The 10638-nt window shown below is 40.1% G+C and overlaps 1 protein-coding gene across 2 annotated transcripts in view; it reads right to left on the bottom strand.

Annotated features, from left to right (window-relative positions):
* tafa5l (TAFA chemokine like family member 5, like) overlaps positions 1–10410 on the bottom strand; it is a 60199-nt gene extending 49789 nt beyond the window's left edge. The window contains exon 1 of one of the 2 annotated variants that reach the window (XM_077515080.1): positions 9771–10410. In XM_077515080.1, the coding sequence (XP_077371206.1) occupies positions 9771–9867 (97 nt within the window). In that variant the 5' untranslated portion in view covers positions 9868–10410. The remainder of the gene's footprint in view (positions 1–9770) is intronic. The other variant, XM_077515079.1, reaches the window with a different exon arrangement.
* Positions 10411–10638: the final 228 nt, after the last annotated feature.

Here is a 10638-nt window from a genome sequence, read left to right as displayed (position 1 = left end):
CAATTCGGAGCGCCCATGCATGTCTTTGGAATGTGGGAGGAGGCCGGAGTACCCGGAGAAGACCCACGCGGGCACGGGAGAACATGCAAACTCCACCCAGGAAGGCCGGAGCCTGGACTCGATCTTGCGTCCTCAGTACTGGGAGGCGGACATGCTAACCACTCATACACCGTGCCGCCCACGATCAGGAACTAGAAATTAGAAATTAATAGATTGGAAAATTGACATTCATTTCAAGTAAAATTGTTATATTATGTCATTACTTTTTTTTGGGGGGGGGACATTTTATGTATTAAAAATACTTATTGGTATTGGTACTTGGTATCAGTATCGGTGACTACTCCAAAGTTGAGTACAATACTGGTACTAGTAACCATCTGAAAAAAAGTGGTATTAAACATCCCTAACTTAGAATAAATAAAATAATTCTTTATGTACCTGTAAAAGAGCTCATTTTAGTAATAAAATAGTTCATTTTAGTAAATGTTTTGTCTTTAACTATTTACAATAAATCAATGCCATTTTGGCAGCTAGCAGTAGCTCATCCATATGTAAGATCTTGGGGTTTGAAGCCAGAAGGGCGCAGTTCAAGTCATTCCGCGGAGAAAAGTAAAAATGGCAAATAGTTGTCGGACTGACTACTGTAAAGGTGCCCTTGAGCAAAGTAAACTCCCACCGCCACAACTCAAGAGGGGCAGCACTGTTTGTGTGCCATTTTTACCCTGAGATCTAGCTGATTTAAATAAATAAATAAATAAATAAATAACTTTTGTAAAAGATGCCTAATTAATGCAAGACTACAAGATAATTTAAATGATCCTTGGCAAAATGAAAAAACAAACAAACAAACAAACAAAGAAAAACGGAATGGCCTCTCTCGGGTACTTTGGCTTCCTCTTTTGCCTTTGCCATGCTATTAAGTGGCTATGTAACATGCTCCAAAAGAAGCGGCAGCCTGAAGGAGTTAAGACAAGAAGAATGTGAGAGAATATCATGTGACGTCAGCAGCCTCACGTTCAAAGCGGTCAACAAATCAAGCGGACATTCACTTGTTAGAAAGTTAAGCTTTTTTTTTTTTAATCCTTTACCTTTGTTTACAATTTTGTAACAATTAAGAATGTTAAAAAATGAGAATGCATGTGTGACACTTTTGTAATAACTAACCATTCCAGGAGAATTTGTCATTCATCATTAAAATTCTAATTTGTTTTATCATTTACTTCAATCTGGTTAGTTTGTTTTCACATTTGAATGACAAAAGACTTCAAATCTTAAATAAAGGTTTATCCGTGCAGTTAATATATTTACAGAGGTGGGCGTTTCTTCAATATTGACAGAAGGTCCGTCAATCCGTCAATGACAGATGCCGTTTTTGTTAACAACTGACGGGAAACTTTGAAAAATTGACGAATTTAGTATGGTTGACGTAGGTTTCTGTCCGTCAGCGTAATTGTCAATCCGTCAGTAACTTCTGCAATCTGTCAATGACGGACGTCCCATTACCGGATGCTAACCTTGAATGAGGTAAATATTGACAGAGGCTCATTTTGCTGCACATTCGACAAATGACAGATTGACAGTTCGGCTTGAAATATTGAGGGATTGACGATGATGGAAATGTGTGCTGACTGTTGAGGATTGCCGAATGACGGACACTCAAAATTCATTGACATGGCCACCTCTGTATATTTATGACTGACAATTAGACTCTGGAACAGATTATTTTGATTTCTATTTAGAAGAGTTTCATAGTAAGAACAATTTGGAGGTCAACTAACATTATGAAATTATGTTTTAGTTTATAATTTCCACATACAGTATGACATTTTGAGAATTGAATAATCAGAACAAAATGTTTTCGTCTTTTCACGTGGAAGCTTACGGTCAGCACGTCCACGTCTCAGTTCTGAGGTTGATGGTTTGGATCAGCAGACCTGCAACCCTAATGAGGATAGGCAATATTCACTGTGATACAACAGAGAGTGCGCAGCCAGTGACTCACTTCAAATTTCACTTGAAGAGCCCTCCAGGATGCCCTCCTCCTCATTTAATGCAAAGGCGGAAAGAACAGCGCAGAACACTAAGACTATTAAACCCCCAAATTACAGTACAATAATGCATGATTGTGTGACGCGTAGCTTTAATATTAAACTACGACTCTCTAAGACAATATAATCACATCATCAAGCGGAAAATGGAGTATGGCACAAGACAGAAGGAACATAACTAATCATGTGCACCACCCAGGCCGGGATGGAGGCATTCCAGGCCCAGCACTCTCAGCCCAGAGAATTACAATGCGAAAATACACCGAGCGGTGCACTGCACTCATCCACTGGGGAGGTCAACGCTGACAGCGAGAGAGAATTCATATTCGGGGGGCTGTGAAATATGAGCTTTGTGGGCTGCCAAATTGATTTAGCTGTAAAAATTCTTTTCATTTTGTTTCATAAAGATGCTCATACTTTTATAGCTCCTCCGCCTGTAGCAGTGGGCCTTAGCGATTTGCTTAAAATTTACAGCCCAGGTCATAATCAAGCAGCGCTCACGCTGCATATGGAATGCCACCTTCAAAGTCACTGCTAGAGAAATGAGCCATTTTTCTCAGAAAAGTCAGCGATTCCATGCTCGCATGCATACTTTATTGCTCAGGGGGAGACGTCCTGCTGGTCCTCGAGTTAAAAGTTTCAAGTCATTCAAATTGCTTACGGTGGGGAATGAAATTACAAGTATTGAGTTTAGACCCACTGAATTACTAACTATCCTCTGAATTGGGAATGGGCATTAGACTCAAAATATTTGATCAACAATCAATTACTCAATTATTTTAATCGGATGGGATGATTGATTTCCAAATATTTCCACGCTAGTGTCCAATTTAATCAGCAATTCTCAAAGTGTGGTAGCACACAAAGTCATTGAATATTGTCACACTCACAACACTTAAGTTACGTTGTTCAAAAATTCTGTAATTTATGATTTTCTGGACGCCTTAAAAGCAACCAAACGAGTATCTTTGTGAATGGCTGAGTATTTTAATTTGGTGTTCTTGTCCGTTCTTACGTCCTACATGTGATCTTGTGAAACGTCGTCATTCACGAACACACAGAATACCCGGATGTTGTTCTTGTCTGCTAGCTTAAACCAAGGATGCAGCGGATGCTGATTAAACATTTGGCTGGGAAAATATCTTGAGATGCATTTTGTGCCGCTATCACGGAAAGTCATACACAGTGAGGAATTACACAAGTCGGTTGACGGTTGCGATATATTACTAATTTCATCTAGAGACAATAATTTGCTTTGAATGTCTTTGTTGATAGCTTACTGCTCGGCCTGGTTCCTAAACTAACTGTTATCCTAGCATCTAACAGATTTTGTTAGTCATCTTGACCAGTAAGAGCAGTCAACAAGCATAACCATTTTTTCCCTCTCCATGTGTGGAGTTTCTTAAATTCTAAAAAACTGTTCAGATGTTAAAAGATGTTGGGATGTGTGTACCCCACTTTAGTTGATCTATTGCAACATGTAGCTCAACTAAACTGTTTTTGTAGAGTAAACATAGTGACTATGACGTTCCATAAAGCACACATAACCATGAGAGCGCACAGGTTAATTCCCCGAGATATAATCTGCCTGGTCTCTTGATGACATTTGGTCAGGAGAACAGAGAGACACAGTGGCGTCCATAAAGTACAGTGGAGCATGATGGCTATTTATCAATGGAGCGGCTCACTACTGATTGTTGAAGGCCTACTGAGTCACTTCAGAATTTAGTGAGACAGCCTGCAGTCATATCTCACAAGATATGTCCTGTCAGTCCCATCGACGGGCCCGTACGCCACGGCAAGATAACCTATAGATTTTGTTTTCCTAGCAACATAGTGTTGTTTGTCTCAGAGGCCTCGAATTGGAGTGTACAAATCATTCTGTGTTTTATGTTGTGTTATGACGTGTATGATGGGAGGAGCAAAATTACAGCACTGGTCTGACAGTTCATTCCAAGTGTTGCTACAACAAACTGGACTATCTATCTATCTATCTATCTATGCACCCATCCACCTATCTATCTATCTATCTATGCACCCATCCACCTATCTATCTATCTATCTATGCACCCATCCACCTATCTATCTATCTATCTATCTATCTAGCTAGCTATCCATGCACCCATCCAAACCCACCCACCTATCATCTATCTATCTATCTATCTATCTATCCATCCATCCATCCATCTATCTATCTATCTATCTATCCATCCATCCATCCATCCATCCAACCAACCGTTTCACTGGCCAACTGCAGCAGAGGCCAACAGTTTGTCCACCTCCTAATTAATATGGTTGAAAATGTCAAAAACTCAAAACAAATCACCCGTCCATACTCAAAGCTGCGAGGCGTCGCCACCGCTCAGACTGTAGCCCTCGCATTGGGAGTGTGGTCCGTTGAGGGAACCCAGACATTTCCAAATTTATCGTTGAATAAATTGGCAGCCGTAGAGAGCAGCTGACAGGCCATTCATCGTGGTGGGCGCTGGCTTGATGCCGTGCACAGACAGGGCTGCTGCGCTTTGATTTCCTGTCCTGGCTGGCCTGACAGATGAACTACAGAGTGGATGGAGGCAAAACAGGCTCTCGTTGCCACACGGCTTCACCTCTCTGATCCCTCCTCTCGTCAAAAACAGATCGACATGTTGGTTGCAGTTATGGACAATGATTACGCTCTGGCAGTCAAACACAAGCTACAAACTATCATGCTAGGATCAGTACTTCAAAACTAAAATGTTTTTTTTTTAATACCAACTCACTGTTAGACAGCAGACTTATGTCATTTATAGAGACTGACATTCAATAGAGCAGAAACATGTTCCAAGGTGGAACAATTCCCAAACCATTTCTTTGTTTGAATGGACTATCGTGACAATTATGTTTAATTCCAGAGCTGTAGGAGGTGGTAATACATCAGGCAACTGCCAAACGTAACCACGTATTATGCACCACAGCAGCACATGCTCGATCTACAGGGCCACACATGAAAAAAGTTGAAATATATAGACCTCTACCAACATGTAATGGGAGACTTGCTTGGCCCATGCGCTACAACATACGTAGGCCTAGAGTGACTATGTTTACATGCAGTCAGTCAATAACCCTTTAAAAAGATGATATATTGGCAATATTCGGGTTTCGGAAGGCCACGTAAACACACGGAATAGCCTGAATTAGGGATGGTCGATAATTATCAGCAATTATCGACCAATTTGGCATCATGCAGATAAACAAGATGATAAAGAATTTGCAGATAATTATCGATCAATTTAACGTACTGTATAATAAAGAAATCCGACGATAATAATAGACTTGCCACGTTTGGTCCATCTGTTGTGGTTGTGGCTCAAGTTGTGTCCAACCCCTCAATCCCTCCTTTCTCCTATGGCAGGGTTCCCAAATTCCGGTCCTCGAGGGCCGGAGTCCTGCAGGTTTTGCATTTTTCTGCTTACTAACACACCTGATTCATATAATGAGCTCATCAGCGTGCCTGATAACGATCCTCATCTTTAGTATAAGGTGTATTGGCAGTAGGGATGTAACAATAAGGGCAATATTGTGGTATTGTGATACTAAAACTGCCACAATATCGTCGTCGTCATGTTCACAATATTTAAAAGGAACACATCTGTTAAAAAAGTCAGGTTGATTTCCATTTATGCAGTTCTAACACCCTCTAGTGGCTAGTTTATTAGTGCAATTTAATTTTCATTGGCCATGTTTTGGCCTTCTATGTTTAAAATCTATGCTAATTGTCAGATGAAGGGGAACCTAATTTGCTTGTGAAGCGATCAATGTCCACATTGATCTTTATTTGCTTGCATTTATTTACTTGCTTTAGCAAGTAAGTGACTCAATATTATTAGAAATTGTAGGTGGTTTATATGCATTGCTGTTATGTACAAAAGCACAATATTGTGCTTTTTTTAGTATGAGCTCTTTTTTTTTTTACAATATTGTGATCTTTTTTAAATATCGCCAACCCCACCACAATATCGTGATAATTATCGTATCGTGGTGTTTGGATATCGTTACATCCCTAGTTGGCAGGCAGAAAAATGTAAAACCTGCAGGACTCTGGCCCTTGAAGACCGGAATTGGGGAACCCTGTCCTATGCTATAGTATTTGTGACATCATAATGCATGCGACCATGTGTTCACAGAAGATGCATCATGGCGACATGGCAGTCGCCAGCGTGGGCCTTCTTTACTGTGTCTCCCCAAAATGTTACCCTAACGTAAAACGATGACGTAAATGTTACCCTTGTTTATATTTGCGTAATGATGTTGTCCTACGTTGTGCATACGAACGTGGTATTCCAATCGCGCACAATGACCATGTATACGGGAGTAGCTCTGTCCACCACACATGTAAATGTGTTATCTCAAATGTTTTAAAAAGCGGAATTCTGACTTTAACCCAAATATTGACTGCATGTAAACGTAATCAGTGTTGAAGGGGAATCGCTTAACACTGGAATCAAGCCAAAACCACCAAGGCCAAATTTGTCACATATCAATACCACTGGTCAGTCCCCATTTGGGCATGTATTTTTTATTATTATTATATTTTATTTTATTATTTATTTATTTATTTGTAGCTTTTAACAAATTATAGTATAAACTGAAAAACAGTATACACAGTTGAAAATTGCTTTTTTTTTCCTTTTTTTTTTGGTGATGCAACATATAAGCCCTTAGGTTTCTTCTCCTCTCCTGTCTCTGTCTTGTTACTTGTTAGAAACATGCTGTTCTTTTTTTTCTGAAAAGTGATGGTGTTAAACAAGAGATGTTCCCGCCCGATGCTAGTGTCATATCAGTTAATTTTGCTAACTACCTAACTAACTTTGCAGCAGTTCCTGACCACTGTGTCATGAGTGAACATCATTATTTTTGTCCATAGTGTATACATTATTTGCCATTTGTGTTTGTGCGCTGTATGTGCCTTGGCTCACTAAAGGGTTGGAAATACAGCTCTAAACAACATAGAGGGATTTATGCATAGACAACAACAATTTATCCCACCAGGCTGGATGCCATCCATCCATTCATATTCTGTAGTGCAGCTGACTGTACTAGCAGGAGATAGATATTACCTAAAATAAGACTCAACAAATACAAGGATTTTTCATTTGAAAACATGATTCACTTTGGGCTTACGTCTCAGTTGGAATGAGGAGTAGTCAAGGCTAAAATCATGCTCTATTTACTGTAGAATATCAGGGTGAGTAAAGTTAGCAGAGATTGATTAAACAATTTTGCGCCATAAGACACTAATGAGATGATTGTGCAATGAAAAGTAGTGCACTACAAATATTTGAGGGGAACACAAGCTCTTCACTGAAGGAGTTTGAAAGGCCGGTGACGGAAGCACATTAGTGCAAACGTGTAAATTAGAGACAAGGGAGCACATTTCAGCGCTCATCCCGTTCATTTTTCACATCACTGTCGACTTGTGCTGTCAGCACGCCACCAGATACGTCGGCGTAGGCACTCTTCTTCCACCCAGGCGGTAATTAAGACGCTGGCCAAAGCTTGATTAAAAGATCTAATCTCCAAATTTTGTGTTCTACATCTCCCAACAACATCCAGTTTTTGTTTTGTTTGAAATGTGAGTGGTTTTGTCATCAACAGCAACCAATAAAGTGCAGAAAAAAAACATGATTTTGCTTTCTGCTCCGTGTCAGGGTGATAGTGTAATTGCACCAGAGGATGTTTTATTCAAGAAGGAAAGCACTACGGGATTACAGATTTATACAGTCGGAAATTATAACGCTCCGAAGGCACCGGCGGGGCTCTTCCTGCACCCGGAATTGAAATAAGATGTGTCGCTCCCTTTCACCTGAAGCCTCGTCAAGTCATTACTCCAGACAATAATAACACAGTGCCATGTGTGTCAAAGACCCACAACCAACACAAAATTGGGGTGGAGGGAAAAATGTGAAGTCGTGCTCGTATTACACAAATAATGAAAAGCTTTTAACCCATCAAAACATGGCCGATTGTCATCTCTAGAACCATTTTTCTAATGTTTGTATCCAATTGACCTCTTTTAGAAGACACAAACGACAATTTGAACATTCATTTCTAGAATGTTTTCTTTATAGCTTCTCGCACTATTATTCCACATTATTATTGTTGTTGTTATTATTATTATTATTATTATTATTATTATTATTATTATCAGAGGCTCTTCATACCTGTGTTTGATGTACACCAACTTCATGACACAAGTTTTACTCGCTCGCATTTAAATATTGTCGGTGTCCAATGAAAAGCGTGCGCGCGTCTGTGAGGGTATTACCTGACTATTCAAAAAGTCACTTTTATTGATATTCAGATAGAAAGAAATAATTCATAAAATTGAGCCACACTTAGTAATGAACTGCAGAAATGATAAAATGTCGGTTGGGGCACATTGTGGTCATCATCTAACATGGAATATATATAAATTTGTTTTTTGATTAGCAATAGTAGCAAATGTTAGCCAGAATGCTCTAATTGTGTTTTCTTCCACTTGGAACATCACTATCAACTGAAGAACTTGTGTGTAGTCTAGTATATATGTACCTAAGTTTTCTCCATGTTAGCAGACAAACAAAGGAAATAATAAAACTGAATATATTGAAAAATCAGAAAATGTCAGCTGGCGCTGGAGGATGTAGCCTTACACGGTAATTTCTGTCTAGTAAATTTGACTCTTTTGAGTGGTACCAAATAAACTCAGTTTTAGAGTAGGCTAATATTTACACTTGGAAGAGAGTCAAATAAAGAATTGAAAAAAAAAGTTACCTAATTACCTAAAGGTTGAGGAAAGAACTCATGACCTTCAGCTATAGGGAGACTGCCACACTACCACTTGAGCTTTGCCCCTCCTACTTTTTTGCTTATCTCCAAGAGACCAAAAATGATTTTGGTCTGTTGGAAGATTTTGGAAGAGTTTGTGCCCAAGAAAAATAATTTGGTGTTTTGAAGCACATACCTCGGGTCAAAAGTTTCCAACATGTCAATAAATTCCGTCTTTTGCAACATAAAATGTGCACCATGCACATGGGAAATGTTCAGCAAAATCGACTGCATGATTGCTTTCCACCGAACACTTTTCTTATTATACACAAACAAATGTGAACATGATTTCATTGACGGTACTGGTATCTTAGTGGAAATTAACACCAGTACTCAATTTTGATTTAAAAAATTTTAAAAAAATAAAATAAAATTAAAAAAAAAAGTTGCTGCAAGGGTGATAAAAGTCGATAAATTGGCACTGTGCTCACAGCTAAAATGTCAGAAATAAATGTGAATTAATTAACAAAATGTATTAAGCGCCCAATCCTTGCCATCGGCTGTACTATATTCAAAAAGGGGCAGTCGATTCAATTATGATGTGTTGATTCAAATGAGATTTAAAATACTATTCCCTGTAGTGGTGGTCCAAAAATGATACATTCCTTGTCACAAGATGGTCAGGTATAGAGTGGGTTCAGTTTCCAGTCCCACTCAGAAACAGCATGAATGTGAGTGTGAATGTCTATTTGCCCTGTGATTTATGGGCGACCACTAGGATTTATCATAGCTTCTATTTTTTATTTAAAGTCATTTGAGAGAATGGCATGACTCTGGAGCGTGGTCCTCAGTTTGAGCAGCTGCATGCCATTCAAATACATCACCATTTCCTGTACGTATAAGCCCCCAGGAGGCAAAGTAAGACTGCAGACTTACCCTCTCGGAGCAGATGGGAGTAGATGAGCCAGAGTAGCAGCAGGCAACAGAGGGACGCACCTCCACCTGCGGAGAGCGTCTTCACTCCGGACTGCATCCCGCACCTTTTCCACCCCGCCTGGATGACCAAAACTTTGTGCCCCCCCACCCTCAACTGTCAATCACATCAGCGGCTAATCCAGGGGTGCCTCCACATCCCGTCGACGGCATCCATTTTGGGCTAATAAAGAGAGGGAGGGGGCTGGCGAGGCAAAAGTAAACATAAAAAATAAAATAAAATCCCCTTTCCTGCCCCCACGCCCCTGCCCCTCCAAAAAAGATAATTCCCTCAGTGAGACGCAGATCCAATTCAGCTTTGCAAACAGACACGCACAAACACACAATGTCGGTGATGTGTTCAAGTTCACGCAGCTGTGGGTCCAGTTTGACGGAATCGAGTGGTTCCGATGAAAGCTGGGCTCTGTATGAGGAGGGAGAATGTGCACTTCTGATCCAAACGCGGGGAGGAGGAGGAGGAGGAGGAGGAGGAGGATGGCGGTAAATAAAGACTCCGTCCCTCACGGGCTACTTCCACGCACGCGTTTTAAACCAAAGCAACGTAAACCAACCGGTGCGCAAACTTGTGCTCAAACAATCTGCGCGTGAAATCTGCGATGGCGTTCAATGTGCAAAAGTGCGTCAGTGGTGCACGCACGCACAAGTGGCAGAGGAAAGTAGAGCAAGGAGGGAGGTGTCAGGAGGCTGTGATCGCATCAATTTCCTATGAGAAAAACGCAGTTAAAACAAACAAATAAACAAACCCAAAAAAAAGAATATATATTATTTATTTATTTATTTTTATCTCTAATCTCACTGAAAGGCGACCTGC

Source organism: Festucalex cinctus, chromosome 2 (genome assembly GCF_051991245.1).
Source record: "Festucalex cinctus isolate MCC-2025b chromosome 2, RoL_Fcin_1.0, whole genome shotgun sequence".
Classification (NCBI taxonomy): domain Eukaryota; kingdom Metazoa; phylum Chordata; class Actinopteri; order Syngnathiformes; family Syngnathidae; genus Festucalex; species Festucalex cinctus.
Note: the sequence above shows the minus strand (reverse complement) of the source record. Positions and strands in the feature narration are given on the sequence as shown.